At 47.7% G+C, this 17,102-nt stretch overlaps 3 protein-coding genes across 3 annotated transcripts; all 3 read left to right on the top strand.

Annotated features, from left to right (window-relative positions):
* Positions 1–772: 772 nt before the first annotated feature.
* UHO2_00451 (uncharacterized protein) lies at positions 773–1,755 on the top strand (the record flags this gene model as incomplete). The annotated part of the gene is made up of 2 exons (XM_041557071.1): positions 773–1,465; positions 1,552–1,755. The coding sequence occupies 2 exons, from the start codon at positions 773–775 to the stop codon at positions 1,753–1,755; spliced, it is 897 nt and encodes a 298-aa protein (XP_041413005.1).
* Positions 1,756–4,485: 2,730 nt separating this feature from the next.
* On the top strand, positions 4,486–5,253 carry UHO2_00450 (uncharacterized protein; the record flags this gene model as incomplete). Its single annotated transcript, XM_041557070.1, has 1 exon — positions 4,486–5,253. One exon carries the CDS (start codon positions 4,486–4,488, stop codon positions 5,251–5,253), a length of 768 nt encoding a protein of 255 aa, XP_041413004.1.
* Positions 5,254–14,039: 8,786 nt separating this feature from the next.
* On the top strand, positions 14,040–16,661 carry UHO2_00449 (uncharacterized protein; the record flags this gene model as incomplete). Its single annotated transcript, XM_041557069.1, has 1 exon — positions 14,040–16,661. The coding sequence occupies one exon, from the start codon at positions 14,040–14,042 to the stop codon at positions 16,659–16,661; it is 2,622 nt and encodes an 873-aa protein (XP_041413003.1).
* Between the last annotated feature and the right edge of the window lie 441 nt (positions 16,662–17,102).

Genomic DNA, 17,102 nt, shown 5'->3' with positions numbered 1-17,102 from the left:
TTGCCCTCGAAAACTAGAGTCTTCCAATACTCAAAAAAGCTCCAAAAATTGATGCCCCCAAATGTAAGCTGTGTTTTTAGACTAAGAGTTAGGGTAGTGTTGGCCAGAACATGAAGTGTCAGCTGGAAAATGAAGTGTTGGCCAGAAAATGAAGCAGTTCCAGAATCCAAACCACCTTGTAGCTCCACCATCTTTGACACTCTTGTCACACAATCAAAGTAGACACAGTCATTATTGACACTGTGGGCTCATGAAAAACAAGCTGTGCAGGAAATGTGTAGGCATTTGCACAAGTACATCACATGCCACATAACATGCAACATCACATGCAACATCACATGCAACATCACATGAGTGAAGACTCAGGTCCAATTCTGAAAACTCTGCCACATTGCTACTGCTGATGCAGTGTTTTCGAAAAATAGAGTAGGGGGTTTCAGTTTTCTCTGAGTTTTCAAAACTCTGAGTTTTCATGGTTTTTTTGGATTTTGAAAACTCACTGCTTAAGTAAGCTCTGCCAGGAAAGAAAAGCTTGGAAGTTTTGAAAACCTCTACTTATTTTTGCCATGAGCCTGGGTTTCTGAATATTTGAGTTTTTAGCGGGAGTTTTTGTCATGTGCTGATATCACATGATTCTAACACAATTCTGCACACAACCCTTGAACTCCACTTTCTGCACTGTCTACACTTTCTCACACTTTGAGTTACATCTGTCCTTGCTTCACTTCTATCACCATCTCCAGTAGCATTTCCTCCCTGTCAGTGCCAGGACATGGACATGCCATCCCCTCATGACCATATCAACAACAATACACTATTCACAGCTTTGCAGAAAGCCTCTGGATTGGCTCCAGCATCAGAGCAGTCTTCAACTGCTTCACAGCACAACACAATGTCAGCTCAGTCCAACCTTGATGGCTCTCATCAGCCCCACCCTTCTGCAACTTCCAGCACCTTGGCTGCGGCTGAGTTGACTCAGCCAGCAACCTCTCCCGCTTCCCCTTTGTCCTCCTCCACTCCTTCTGGTTCCAATGCCACCACATCTGCTGGTTCTTTGCCTCGCCAAGCCTCTACCCACCCAACTCGAATCTCTGCAGCTCACAGCCATCAAGCCAGTACTTGTGGCAGCAGGTTCAACAAAACAGAACATATTGCCTACTTCAATTGGTCACCTAGCAACATAAATAACCTCATTGATATCATCTACAATAATGATCAATACCAATGTGTTCTATTGCCAGGACATTTGACTGTGGAACAGGAAAAGGGTCTGAAGACAAACAAAGACATTATCTGCAGGCAGATATGGCAGGAGCTGTTCCCAGATGAGTCTACTGTTGGTGGTGCTGGTCAAGTAAAGACTAAGATTTGCTGGCTCACTGAACAATACAACAACATCAAGAAGACCATCTCACAGCAGACCAGTGCTGGAGTACTTCTTCAAGACATGGATCACAACAGCTCAGTAAGTACAACTTAGTTGATTCATGTTAAGTGTGCCACTGTTCTTATACTTTATATCTCTGTCTATGCTTCTTTATCAACTTGCAGGACTATGCCACACATGAATTGATTGCTCGAAGCCACCCTTGGTTTGAGCACTGGCATGAGATGATGACCAACCATGCACAGACTGGTCCAGTTGTTCTTCTCACTGGTCACCCATATGATGCCCCCCCTGCCTCCTCTCAGAATAACTCAGTTGATGCTGATGTGAACATGGACAATGCCAGCAATGCTCACTACCCTCAGTGATGCAACATTCCTGGCATGAAATCCATTCTTGAGGAGTCACAATATGATCCCATTGGAGCAAGAGTTATCTTGTCTTTTTCTTCTTCAGTTGCAGCCACCCCAGCTGCTGCTTCATCTTCATCCTGCTCACCCTTCCCTTCCTCATCCAACCCATCTTCGATTGGCCCCACCCCCTTCACCATTACCCCTATAGACACTCCTGTCAGGGGTCGCACACCTGAAACCTGAGATTGGTAGTAGTATCGATACTATTGCCGATTCTGTCGAGTTATGTGACAGAGCTTGTGGTATTGTGATTCCTGGCAAGATATGTAGTAGAGCTGTCTCTATTACTTTTCTCACTCGAATCTGTAGTTGTATAAATGCTATTGCAGATTTCGACTGACTGCTGTTGGACACTCTGTCCAGAGGTAGCTCAGCATGATCAATAACGATGTGAACTTGTACTGACACCAAGGTCTGGTGTGAGAGTGATTGTTGGTGGCACCAACATGAGTGTCCAGTGTGTTGACTGTTGCTTGAGGTGATCCCCAGACCACAGTGGATGACTGCCTTCAGTTCTATCTAATCTGGACCACTGGTTTGCTATGAACTGCCTTCAGACATCAGTGAGTGGTGATACAACACACATGCTACAATGAGGAGCAATCCATTGATTACTACTATGCTGACTGAAAACTAATGTACTTATGCTTCTGAAGTAATACTAGTTTATATGGTGTGTAGAGTGGATGGGGATCCACTTGACCATTTGTGACAAGATGGTATGATTATATATCTCTTCACAGTGTTGCCAGTGACACTGCTCCTGCTCTCTCTCTCCAGAGAGTACCCTCTTTGTTGAGTACTGTACAGGGATCTCCAAGGAGACTCCTCCTCCTCATCGAGCCTTGTCACTCCTGTCTTTCCTGAGCTGTGTCGACTCCATCAACACTGCTCCTCCTCTTCATGTCCTTCTCACTGGTGTCCTTTACACAGCTCTCCTTCCTTTGACCAGTGATGATTCTCCTTTACTCCTGTCCTGTGTGCCCCTGAGTGGTAACCAACCACATGTCACTGAGCTCAGTCCCTGTCTTGGCAAGACTTGGTCCTTGGCCTGGCAGAGCTTGGTCCTCCTCGCATGTGAATCGTCATATGGACATCCTTACTACTGATCTCCACAGAATCTCCCACATGATCTTGCTTGCTGCAGATTCTGGCAGAATTCGTGATATCAATGATGCTCATGCCGATTTCGCTGAGATCTGTCATAGAGCTGATTATACTGCCAATCTTGGTGAGCTCTGCCACAAATCCTACATTCTGCCCAATCCCTTGATTCCTGTACTGCCTTCATATGAACTTTGGTTCTTCCTTCTTCTCTGCACATCCAGGCCCATGACAACTCCAACCTGCCAGCACTCATCCAGCATCGCTTTTGAGGCTGATGAAGTGGATGATGGTGATGGTGGCTCTGTTTTCTATTCTCCAGCCACAGGTACAACACCCAAGAAGTCTCGACCCTCCACTTCCAAGAGCAAGTGAGAAGAGCTGTCAGAAATTGTGTGGGCCTGCACCCAAGACATGCTTCAGGCAAGAATCAAGGTTGAGGAGGAATGCACAAAGAGGGTGGAAATGCACATTCAATTTGACAGGGAAGAAAGTGAGAGACAAGAGCACATGCAAACTGAAGAGCATGGTTGGCTCATGGAGATGGTGCAGATGATGAACCCTAATCTACCCTTTGGCAACATTGCAGGAAGTAGTCAAAGCAATCTTGAACTTGACCCACTGGTTCTTGCCATGGATCAACAGGACAACAATGATTCAGCTTGTGAGTAGACCATTTGGCAAGAATGGTGTTCCTTTTGAGTTCTCCAAGTTCTGTTCCTGTGTTTCCAACTTGTTGTACCATTGCTCTCTGTAAAGCTAGCTCTCAATATGTAAGACTAGCATACCCCATACCCAGTCTTCCATGTAATCTCTCAAATGTAGATTGCTTCAATGTGATGAATTGTTCCACAAACAAGATGCTGATTGGTGTAAGTGTGGAAGAATGATCTTGGTGGAGGAATGCTGCATGTAGCCCTGGTTCCAAGCATGCATGTTGCACCAAACTCAGATGTGCAGAACTCAGCTGAGTTGTGTTTGTAGCTTTGGACTCTCTTTTGGACCACATCATCCTTGTTCAACTGAACTCATCAATCATCAATCTCCTATTTCTGGCCCTCTACTTCAACCATGGTGTGCACTTCTGACAAACAGCACCTCCTGGACAACATTGAGACCACCATCATGCACTCATTGATGGTGGAATCCAAGATGCAACTTGATCTGATGGATGTTGATGCCACTTGGCACCCTAATGATGACCTTGAAGAATCTGATGATGACATGTTTGATCAAGCTGTCTCATTCATGCTCATCAGGACTTATGACATCATCAGCCAGTCTCAATACACAGTTGAATGCCTTCAACTGCCACAATGAAGGGATCCCCTCATCAACATGCTTGATCAATATGCTGTCATCAACTGCAAGCTCTTTTGAGGGGCTGTTCACATGACCCTAGATGCATTCCAAGCTCTCACTTACAGGCTCAGCACAACCAATGCCTTCAGATCAATATCAAGCTTTCAGCATGTTCAGCAGCAAGTGGCAGTTGGTCTATATCAGCTTGGACAGTCAGGAAATGGTGGTGGAGTTTGTGATGTTGCATTTGCCTGCAGTTGCAGTCAGGGCTCAGTTCACATGTGGACAGATAGGACTATTGCAGGCCTATACAAGCTGAACAGCAAGGTAGTAACCTTTGCAACTGAAGACAAGTGTGCTAAGGCAAAAGCATGGGTTGCTGATAAGAGTGGAGTCAAGGAATGGTCTAGAGGATGGTTGGTGGTAGATGGTACACACATCAATCTTGCTTGGAAGCCAGCACTCAATGCTTGCAAGCATTACTCATACAAGGGTGATTATACATTCAACATTGCCCTTGTCTTCCTCCCTCATTCCTTGCACATTGTCAAGTCAGTGGTTGGACATCCTGGGTCATCACATGATGTGCAAGTCTGGGCTTCAGGCAGTGGTATTGTTGCCAAGCCTCATTCACATCTTGATGAAGGCAAGTTTGTCTGGGTTGATGCTAGTTATGGCTACTCCAGCTACACAGTTGGACTGTACAGCAACACTGCAGCTGCAAAGAGCAGAGATCTCCACTACTTCAACTATTCACTCTCCCACATTTGTGTCAAGGCTGAACATGGCATTGCCTACCTCAAGAACTGCTTCCATTGTCTCATGGGATTTCGAGGCAACCTGTATCGAGAAGAGGACCATGAGAAAGCTGCACATATGGTCCAGGCTTGTATCATTGTGCATACATTTGCAAGCCATTATGATCAACCAGATGAGGTGGCAGAATACCTTAAGGCATCAGAAAATCTATCTGAAGCTGAAGTGCTGGAGACCACATCAGGGATGGAAGCATATCAGCAGGCTACTGAAGATGCAAGGATACAATGAAGGGAAAACCAGCAGCAATATGAACAGGAACAGGCTGCTGCCATGGAGGGCATGTCTCAGAACTGAGTCCAGAAGTTCAGGCAGGAGAAAGCACTGGATCTTAGGGAGGAGATGCTCACTGCACTCTTTGCTTCTCATGGTCACCCTTTTGAGGACACAACAGCAGAATCTCAAAGGATGGGAATGACAACATTGGCCTTTGCTGAATGGCAGGAGAGACAAAACTGATGGCATGAGGCTCACAGAAGACAGCAATCAGAACAGGTGTGATGTAAGCTATTTGCTTTAGCTTTTCAATCAAAGGTTTTGGCATTGTTCAGTATAGTGTTCAACAATGTCTGATATGATCACTTTGATCTTGACCTGGTGTAGGGAATCAGAGATTGTTTTTACCAGCTGAGTCAAGTGAAACACCAAGATGCAAGTGTCACAGGCCTGTGCAGTTTCTTGGGGCATCAAAAATTGGGCCCAAACATATTTTCAAAGTATTGTGTTTTCAAAACTCAGAGATAACTGAAACCCCCTAGTATTTTCCAAAATGGCAGAGCTTATGTAAGTAATGAATATTCGATGCAAGTGAAAACTCAAAAAAAAAACTTGATTTTCCAAAAAAAGAAAAAAAAAACTGAAACCCCCTACTTTTTCAAAAAGTCACACCACAATGCAGTCAAAATGCTCCACATTCGATTTCTTCAAGTCTGTTACACCGACAAAAACCTTATGCTAATTTTGTCCTTGAGAAAAAATAGATCGCACGGGTCCTGATGGCTGGCGATCGGTAAGAGTTGGAGCATGATGTCACTGCTGATTTAGACAGAAACATATATACTCGATTGACTAAAGAAAAGGAGTGTGGCGGGAGCCTCTCGCTCCCTGCAAGATAAGGGCTGTTCAACACATGTGCTTTTGTAGCTTTACCCTAAAGTGTGCAGTACCAAAAAGCAAATTTGGCAGAGAGTTGCATTGATCCTGTAAAGCACTCCAAGAGGAACTTTATGCTACTAATTCTTCAGAAGCAGTATTTTTTTTTGTTTCCCACTCTGCAAACCATAACCATGCCACAATACAGTCAGACCACTCTCAGTTGGCAGTCAGCCCTTGCAACAGTGACAAGTCTCCTTCTTTCCAGCTCACCTGTCATTCCATCTGTCTGCTCTGCTGCACAGCAACCCAACTTGATTTCAACTGTTGCAACCATCAGGCACATTGCAGATCAGCTATGGAGCACATGGTATCTTGCAGACCAAAGGGTGCAGCAGAAAGACAGGGTTTCAGACAACATTCTTTCCTTGCTTGACAAGTTCCATCAGAATGATAGACAAGCCTTCTGCAGGTTGGTCAGAATGTGGCTGGAAGCATTTGATTGCATCCTTAAGCAGATCAGGTATCACAAGGTCTTCAAGGCCAACTCCAGAAACCCAAATTTCCAGCTTGCTGTCTTCTCTACAGAATGGGATGACATGGAAATGGTGCCAGCATCCAAGATGTTGCTCATATACTTGGCTTGAGCATGGGTTCAGTTGTCAACTATAGCAACAATGTGACAGCTGCTCTCTTTGATGCATGCAGCCAGAGCTTAACTTGGGTAACTGAAGACGAGAAGATCAAGTCCAAGGACTGGGTACTCACCAAGACTGAGATTCCTGAATGGCAACATGGCTCTGCAATGGTAGATGGAACACTGGTACCACTACAGTTCACACTGGGCATTTTGATTGGAAGAAGAACTACAGCTTGAATGTTCAACTAGTTGTTTTGCCACACAACCTCAAGATCATTGAGTATGTTGTTGGCTGCCCTGGATCTACTCATGACAGCAGCGCTTTTGCCAAGTCTGACATCTTCAAGAATCCTTGCCATTATCTCACCAAGGGAGAATGGATTTGGGCTGACCTAGGGTATGGGCTATCTGAACACATAGTGTCTCCATATGGGCACTAAGCCTCTCTTGCTTCTGATGATTTCCAACAATTCAATAAGGCAGTAAGCAACATCAGAATCTGATCAGAACATGCTATAGGCTATTTGAAGGGCCGCTTCCAAGCTCTCAGAGGGATGCAGCCACTTATCCAGGACAATGATACACACACTTCAGCTTGCCAGACAGTGATTGCAATGTTGGTGGCACACAATATTGCCTTCGAGTTTGATGCTGTTGATGATTATTATTTCTATGCGGGACAGGACTTGAGTGCCCCTGAAGCTACACAGTTGACACAATCCATCCAGCATCATCAAGAAGAAGAAAAACCAGTTGTACTTGGAGGAACAGGCATTCCTTAGCAGATTTGTGTCAAGGCACCGCCGGGATAAAGATTGGAGGCTTAAAGCCAGGCTTGTCCATGAAGCACTTCACAAGGCACTGTTCAGGGGAAGAGGAATGATATTCAGACAGACAACAGAGGAGTCACAGCTACAGGAGAAGACAAAAGAGCACTTGCGCCAAAGATGAATGGTCTATGTGTCCTTCTGTATCACTTGTCCAATCAGCTCCCTCATGAAGGCCTGCATCTGCTCATCTCGCCTTGCAGCTATATTGTCCATCTTTTCCAACATGTGCTCCATAAAGGAATGCTCTTCCTGATGCAATGCCATCTGATGCTCTGTCTGAAGTTGCACAGCCTTGAGATTGTTGTCAGAGATGTGAACCTGTGACTGTGACAGAGCAGCAATTTGGTTGTCATGAAAGATGGAATGTTTTCGCTTCTTTACAAGCTGTTCCTTCCTTGCATCAAGCTGAGACCTGATGTGTTCTGGCAAGAGAATAGAAACATTGCTATGGCTGCTTGATGCAGATGGTGCAGGCATATGGCATAGAGGGGTGTGTTGGTGATGCTCATTGAGTGACCCCATGCTTGGGAGAAGATTGTCATCACTGTTTGAGTCATCCACCTCAATGCCAAGGCTCTGACTGGTGGTGTCAGAGTGGCTGTCGAGCTGTAGATGTGAAAAGGTGTCATTGAGGCTGCGCAGGAAGATCCGAAATGAGATATGAGGAGCCTTTTGCGCACAAAATTGGGAAACCAACCAGATCATGGGTTTCCAGTTGTTCTCACCTGACAATGACTGTGTTGCATCTGTCTGGTTGATTCTGCTGAAATCAATCAGAATACAACTATTGTAAGCGGTCGCGCGCCAGAGACTTAGTTTTGGGGTGCTACTGAGTTTGATTGAGTAAGGTCTACTTGATATGTTTCGCCTAAACATAACCAAGCATCACCACCTGGTAAGTCTTGACTGACTGCCTTGAACACTCCATTCAGAGGTTGTGTGGCACAAAAATTGTTTGTTGGTGAGTGGGTGATACACCCTCTCCTACAGTATGAGTGTTCATATTACTGTTGATAATGCTCTTGGTCGTCATCTGGACCGCAATATGCTAATCACCTACAGAGGATGGGAGTTACTGGACTGCAGGTGTGAATCACCACCTACAATAACCAACTGGACTGCTGGTGTCAAGCAACACCACCTACAGCAAGGGACTGGACTGCAAGCGTTGAAGAACACCACCTTGTCACGGGCCTGAATGCTCAAGAAGCAGGAGGGTCACTGGTTCATATGGAAGGAGCATAGGTATCGGAGATCTAGTCGATACCAGTGGTGAGCATGGTCATAGTGCAGTCTCCATGGAGACCATGGACTCCTACAGACTCACATGCAAAAGAGGACCGGGCCCATATGTGAGGAGGGCCAGGCACAGCCACGAGGAGGACCAAGCTCAAGGAGCATGTGGATGGTTACCACTCAGGGGCTCAAGAGACAAGAGTCAAAGGAACCATCACTGGTCAAAGGAGAAGGAGCAGTGTATAGGAAACCAGCAAGCAGGTCCTGAGGAGGAGGAGCAGTGTCGAAGGAGTCGACACAGCTCAAGAGGCACAAGGGTGCCAAGCAAGCAGGATAGCAAGGAGGAGGAGCAGTGCTAGAGGGGCCCTTGTACAGCACTCGATGAAGAAGGTACTCTCTGGAGAGAGAGCAGGAGCAGCATCGCTGGCAATGCTGTGAAGAGGTATATAACCATACCTTCTCATCATCAAAGGTCAAGTGGATCCTCATCCACTCTACACACATCATAACTACTTATCACTTCGGCATAAGTATATATTAGTTTCAGTCAGCATAGCAGCAATCTATCAGGGTTGCTCCTCATTGTAGTGCATGTGTTGTATCACCACTACCTGATGTCTGAAGGTGGTTCATAGCAAACCAGCAGTCTGGATTAAGATAGAACCGAAGGCAGTAGTCCACTGTGGTCTGGGGATCACTTCAAGCATCAGTCAACACACTGGACACTCATGTTGACACCACCAACCTGATCACCAACACCATCAACCTCATCATCATCAACACTCACACCAGACCTTGGTGTCATCATAACCTACATATTGATATTGATCGTGCCAAGCTACCCCTGAATGGAGTGTCCACAGAGGTCAGCCAAAACCTACGATAGTATATACAATGAATGCCCCCCACTGTCATCGCGCAACTTGATAGTCACCAAACAACTAGTTCATTGAGACTGATACTGAGACAATAGCTGTTGCACAGTTTGATAGTCACTGAGTATCTCGACAGACCGACCTGGGTTTCAGGCGCGAGACCCCTGACACACCTACAGTAAGGGACTGGACTGCAAGTGTTGAAGAACACTGCCTACAGCAAGGGCACTGGACCACTAGTGTTGAAGAACACCACCTACAGTTGTCAACTAACAGTGATACAACACACACATTGAGAGTCATTGCAAGAGCACTGCTATTGCAATGGTACATAACTGAGTAGATAGAGTAAGTAGTATAATAAGTAAAGAGTGGATGGGGATCCACTCATATGCTATGGTAGAATGAGAGTATTTATGCATTTGGCTGGTGTTGCCCACAACACCTATCCTGCTCCTCTTGAGGGGCCTTTGTCCCCTGTTTGACACTGTTTTGTCCTGCTGGCATCAATCCCATTGGTACTGTGCCCCTACTGTTTGCACAGCATAAGGGTTATGCAACACTGCCCTCTTGCCTTCATGCTCTCCTTCTGCCTGATGATGTGTGATGCCCCCTTTTGACACAGCTCCTTCTCGACTTTATCTTGTGAATCCCTTTAGCCACTTGTTGAACCTCATGACCAAACCCCTTGGTCATGTGGTCACTTCAACACAGCTCCTAGTACTTGCTCATATCGGCTGACTTGTTGAAGCATACTGATCTGACTGATTCCAACTGATCCCCAATGAGATTAATCTGGAACCCAGGGTTCAATCGATCTCATAATTCATATGTGCTGCCAGCCCAATTAATCTCATTGATCCCTGATGGTTCAGCACTGATCAATCTGGTGCTCCCTTCATATATTGATCCATTGTGCACCCTTCATATACTGCTCCGTTGCACGACATTCCCATGACTGCCATTGATCAATTTGGCGCACTCTCTTGCGCTATCCTTCTGACCCTGTGACAACTATCTGGTTGATTTCACCAATCACACTGCAAGAAGTGGCCACCGGCATGGAACGAGCTGCTGGACTACAAGGAGACAATGGGAGATTTGGTAGGGAAGATCTCCTTGGTCAAGGGGGAGGCCAGGACAGTGGGAAAGGTTTCACATGTGAGGAGAAGGTCCAAGCTCAGCCAAGAGAAGGACCAAGCTCAAGAGCAAGTGGCAGGTTACCACAGGGGGAACATGCTCTTGATTGCATAACCCAGTCACAAGGTAGACTGCATGGACAGGAGTGGAACAATATGGATGGTCACAAGGTCAAGGAGAGCCATCAGATAGGGGCCAAGGGAATGGCCACAGATTGGGAGGAGAGGGAGATGGGCTGAAAGGACCAACATTGGTACCATGAGGAGGATGGGCAATGTTGAGGGGAATGGCACACAAGGAGAAGGAGGAGGACAAGGACACTCCTCCAAGAGGAGCAGGAGCAGTGCTGTGGATGACACCCTCTGAACACATAAATACTACTACTTCACCATAGCATAAGAGTGGATCCTCATACACTCTACTCTTTACTTTATCTACCCTTACTTAGTTACATACCATTGCAATAGCAAGAGCCTTTGCAATGACATCTCAAATATGTGTGTAGCATCACTGTTGGATATCAGAACTGTAGACAGTGTTCCTCTCAAACACCTGCAGTCCAGTTTCATCACTGTAGGCAGTGTCACTCAACACCTGCAGTCCAGTCAGTTATTGTAGGCAGTGTCTAACACCTGCAGTCCAGTAACTCCTGTCTTCTGTAGGCAATAGGCATATTGTGGTCCAGGTGACATTGAAGAGCATCAATTGACAGTACTACAAACACTCATGCTGTATAGGAGAGTGTAACACTCTCAACCCAGGAAGTAAGGGATGTGCTGCACAACCTCTGAATGGAGTGTTCAAGGCAGTCAGCCAGAACCTACCAGAACAAAGCTGTCTGGTTACTTTCAATTGAAACATACCAAGTAGTTCTTACTCAATTGATCTCACCAAAATCAATTGGAAACACCCAATCTGGTTTCAGGCACCCGACTGCTTACAAAAGGCAGGAAGTTGGCTACAGGGAGACTCTTGCAAGAAGCCACTGGAGAAGATGTCAAGATTTTGTGCTGGCTGCTGGTTGATGTATAGTTGGTGGAAATTGTCAAACCATGGTTCTTCCTGCAGAATCCTGTTCCACTCTCTGAGAAGTGGACTATCTGTATGAAGGTCAGATAGTAAGAAGCCTTGACCTCTCTGGCTCATCCAGTCATACCATGTCTTGAACCAGTCCTTCAAGAATTTGACTTTCTGAAGCACCACCTTTGCATCAGGTGGGTCATCAGCTCATAGCTGGAGTCCAATCTCCTTTGCAATTGCAGTCTTGTTGGCTCCCTGCACTGCATCATTGCTTTGATTGTGTATGAGGATTGCTGCCCAGTCAGCATGTTGTCATGGGCCTGGATGCTCAAGAAGCAGGAGGGTCACGGGTTCAACAGGTATTGAAGATCTAGTCGAGATCAGTAGAGAGCATGGTCGTAGTGCAGTCTCCATGGAGACCATGGACTCCTACGGACCCACATGCAAAGGAGGGCCAAGCACAGCCATGAGGAGGACCAAGCTCAAGGAGCAGGCACAGCCACGAAGAGGACCAAGCTCAAGGAGCATGCAGATGGTTACCACTCAGGGGCTCGAGAGACAAGAGCCAAAGGAACTGTCACTGATCAAAGGAGAAGGAGCAGTGTCAAAGGAGTCGACACCAGGTCATGAGGAAGAGGAGCAGTGTCGAAGGAGTTGACACCAGGTCATGAGGAGGAGGAGCAGTGTCGAAGGAGTCGACACAGCTCAAGAGGCACAGGGGTGCCAAGCAGGAGAGGCCCCTGAGCAGTACTTGATGAAGAAGGTACTCTCTGGAGAGAGAGCAGGAGCAGCATCGCTGGCGATGCTGAGAAGAGGTATATAACCATGCTTTCTCATCATCATAGGTCGAGTGGATCCTCATCCACTCTACTCACCACAACTAGTTATCACTTCAGCATAAGTATATATTAGTTTCAGTCAGCATAGCAGCAATCCATCAAAGGTTGCTCCTCATCGTAGTGTGTGTGTTGTATCACCACTACCTGACGTCCGAAGGCGCCCATAGCAGGTTAGTGGTCCGGATCAAGATAGAACCGAAGGCAGTAGTCCACTGCGGTCCGGGGATCACTTCAAGCATCAAGTCAACACACTGGACACTCGTGTTGACGCCACCAACCTTATCACCAACACCATCAACCTCATTATCATCAACATCACCAATCTCATCACCAACACCATACATCATCATCCACACTCACACCAGACCTTGGTGTCATCATAACATTGATATTGATCATGCCGAGCTACCCCTGAACGGAGTGTCCACAGAGGTCAGCCGAAACCTACGATAGTATATACAACGAACGCCACCTGCTGTCACTGCACAACTTGATAGTCACTGATACCGAGACAATAGCTGTCGCACAGTTTGATAGTCACCGAGTATCTCGACAGACCAACCTGGGTTTCAGGCGCGAGACCCCTGACACATGTCCTGAAAGGATGTCAACTAGACATTGCTCTTCAGCTCAAGTCCAGTCCCTGTGCCTCCTTTTGTGAGCATCAGCTGCTGGTGTTGCTTGAAGTGCAAGTTGGTGTTCTTGGGTTGCCAACATGATTGCTGGTTGTGGTGTGCTGTGTAGTCAGAAAGGTTGTGCACAGAGATGAATCAAGGTATATTTGAATCCAGGCTGACCTTTAGTTGCAGCATTTTGAATTGCTGTGATGGTGCTATTCTAAGTCAAAGCTCAAGTCCAGAGGGGGACTTGGCTGTTTCAGCTTTTTTGAGTACAGAAACTCCCAAGTCCCCCTCTCCATTTTCAAGAGCAAAATCCAGGCTGGTTGAACATACCTGCTGCTTTACTCTAATTTCTTTAGCCTCGCGCGACGGCTTGAACATCCCTATATATATACAAACTGGGTGGCATATGCCAAGCGTGGGTACATCCTACTTAATGACGAGGTCTGACAACAAGTGGGTGTAGGTTGTACCCAATCTTCGATCTTCGATCAGATCATCCCTCACCCGATCCATCTTGTAACTGCTTATGTCACCCTATATCATTTCACTGGATCGTTCTTTTCAGTAGTCCTGACATCCGAAAGTCCAACTCTTCGCGGCGGCCTGACTTGCGAAAGGGCACATTCCAGATTGCTCACAACGGTCCGCCTAATCGCAGTAGCAACACCTTCTCTCCTCACAACTACGGTCTTGCCTACTTTCGAGACTGCATCACAGCAAAGATGGCGTCCACACCAGGATCACCTCCGCCAGACCGGCCTTCTGCACCCCCAGCTTTGGCTATCGTCAGGTCAAACGCTTCCAACCTTCCACGCAACCTTCCGGTCAAACGATACGATGGCGACCCGCTCGGACGAGTCGACGTGCAACATGCACTCCTATGCCATCTGTTCTCCGATACTAGACGGGTCTTCACGAATCCACGACCAGGTGATCGATCCACTGCTGCAACAGCAAGTGGTTCTGGAGCACCGGCGAGCCCAGCCAACGTTCCTGCCCCTGTCTACCCCTACGGCATGTCAGCTGGCTGCGTAAGGCGCAGTGACGAGACCGAAGAAGAGTTCAAGCAGTGGCAGGAGAATCGAGACCGCTACCTTCGTTGGAAGAAGCGTCTCGATCGCAAGGAGAAGCTGGAACGTAAAGCCGCAGCTGCTGCTGCCGCTGCCGAGTCCACCGTAGAAAACGCAAACGGTGACGCTGGAGACGACGGCAACGAAGAAAGAGACGAGCTGGCTGAAGGAGGGAACGAAGCTGAAGCAGACGCAGCAAAAGCCGACGCTGACGACGATGACGAACATCTCGGCGACGAAAACGAGGCGCTCGACGAAGACGAATTCCCAAAATCGGGTGCAGCAAAGCTCACTTTCAAAGAACTCTACATCGAATCCCTCCTAAACAGCAGCAAGTGCACCAAGTCCATGCGGGACAAGATCCTCGCCGACGAAGAATACGCAGAAGACTTTGCCAAAGTCTGCTTGCTCGTCAACGTCGGTCGCATCAACACTACACTCGCTTTCTACCCGGAAATGAAGACCGTCTTGCGCTCCTACCATCCCTTACCGTCGATGCAAAACAACGAGAACACGCGAAGGAACATGCAAGATGCACCACGAATGAAGTCGCTACTCAAAGGTGTGCTCATTGATACCGAACGACCTGCTCCACCAACAGCCGGTCCATCAGCTGGACAGCCGGTCAGAGCGCAGAAGCCCAATGCGCTGAGCGAAGAGGCACCGTCGGACTTCAGAGAGGTGATCAAGCGGTTCCGTGCGGGTACTGTTCCGCCGACGAGTGTCGTCACTTTGATCTTCCTGCTATCACTGCATGCGAGTGAGGTGACGGATATGCATTTCCCTACACCGCATGATTCGCATTCGCTCTTCTACCCACATGCTGACCACCCACTTCCATCGAGACAGAGAGCAAACGCGTTCATGTGGTTGCTGTACCACTATCTGGAGGGTCCCGCTACAAAACCTCCGGGAGAGCTGCCGAATCCTTTTGACGATGAAACATCGCTCAATACCGCCAAAGAGGCTGCTGAAGCATATGCCAATATCTGGACTGAGGAGGAGAGGAAGAAGCGAGCCAACCAGCCATGGAAAGGGGTTGTCAATCCTGAATGGCAGAAGTGGAAGCAGTCGCAGGAGAAGGACAGTACGGAAAAAGAGGCTGATGTCAAGAAAGAAGGCGTGAGCGGGGAGGGTGTGAAGAAAGAGGCCGACAAAGATGGTGATGTGTCTATGGGTGATGATGGAGAGAAGGAAGTGAAGAAGGAAGGAGAGAAAGAGCCTCCTTCGCATCTTCATCGATTGCTCGTACCCACTTTGCAGACCATCTCGCATGAAGAAGCAGCAAAAGAAAACGTCGACACGGAGGAAGAAATCAGATGGGGCAAACAGATGCAATCTGAACGAGCCGCTTTCTTAGCGAAATTCCAGGAAGAAGAAGCCGCAAAGAACTCTGCTTCTGCCGGCTCTCCTGCTCCTTCTGCCGGCACTTGGCAAGGCAAAGGTCGTAAAATTGGTGGAGCTTCTTCTGCTGCCGCATCTACTGCTGGTAGTGCTGACCGCGGCTCACCGTCCGAAGCCGATACGAGTCGCAACAAGCGCCGAAATCCTGGTGCAGCAGCAGGTGACGTCTCTAAACGATCTCGCATGGCTAGTCCTATCGACTTTGATGATCCTTCATCAGAACCCGAGGCTGCCGAGTCCGCCACTGCTGCTGTCTCAGCTAACCCTCTCATCAGCGATCCATACCTCAATCCTAACATCGCCATCTCCGACCGCATTCGTCCTCCGCTCTGGGATCTGGATCTATCGATTCCTCCGCAGTACCAAATCTCTCACTCTCTGCCGCGCATTGCTTGGGCAAGGATCTTGGATCGCGCACAAAGGGGCGTGGGAGACGCATGCTACGAAAGCGACGAAGACGAGTTCGCAGAGTCAGAAGCACAAGAACCGGAGCATAGCAGGTCAGAGATCTGTAGAATTTTGACAGGATTGCAAGGGGTGGTAAGGCATGATGTATTCGAGAGGGATAATCATGGGGTGCGGCTGAAGTATGGTGGCTATGAACAGAGCGGGGAGGGAGAGGGTGCAAATGGGGATAGAGAGAGGGGCTACGAGGGGTATAGGGATAGGGAGAGGGCGAGGGTGGAGCTGTATTCGAGTAGCATACCTGTTGCTAGTGGAAGGGGAGGGGTGTATGGAGAGGAGGAGGAGAGCGGGGGAAGAGGAAGAGGGGAAGACGTCGATGACTTGGAAGAGGCACTGTTGGGCGGTGATGATGGTGCGAAGAGGAGAAGTGTTGGCCGGAATGGGTATACGTCTGTTCGAGCGTGAGGCTCGTAACCTGCGTCAAAAAGTTGAAGCATGTGACACCTCGGCGATTGATGCATGCAAATGCAACCTTCGCCGAGCCCACACACCAAATCACCAACTTCGCTCACTTGGACCAATTGTGTTGTCCAGGCTGACTGTCGAAGCCCAAGATGCCAGTCACCAGGCAGCTGGTGTTTACCTCCTCAACCTCACACTCACTCTCCCATGCCATTGCCTTATTGGCCCTTAGCATAACACATGCACATGAGAAGGATTGAGACTTATATAAGCACCTGATTCAACATGTACCTAGAATAGTATTACTCATTGCAATCAACACTTGTGATCATTGACTTTGATGCACTTCCAATTGATCTTGATGATGCTTTTTAAGTGATTAAGAGTCTGACTGCTCTTGCCACATGATCCTCAACACCATGCCTTTGCAACCAAATGATCCAC

Source organism: Ustilago hordei (genome assembly GCF_900519145.1).
Source record: "Ustilago hordei strain Uho2 genome assembly, contig: UHO2_contig_01, whole genome shotgun sequence".
Classification (NCBI taxonomy): Eukaryota; Fungi; Basidiomycota; class Ustilaginomycetes; order Ustilaginales; family Ustilaginaceae; genus Ustilago; species Ustilago hordei.
This window is presented reverse-complemented; position numbering and strand designations above follow the sequence as displayed.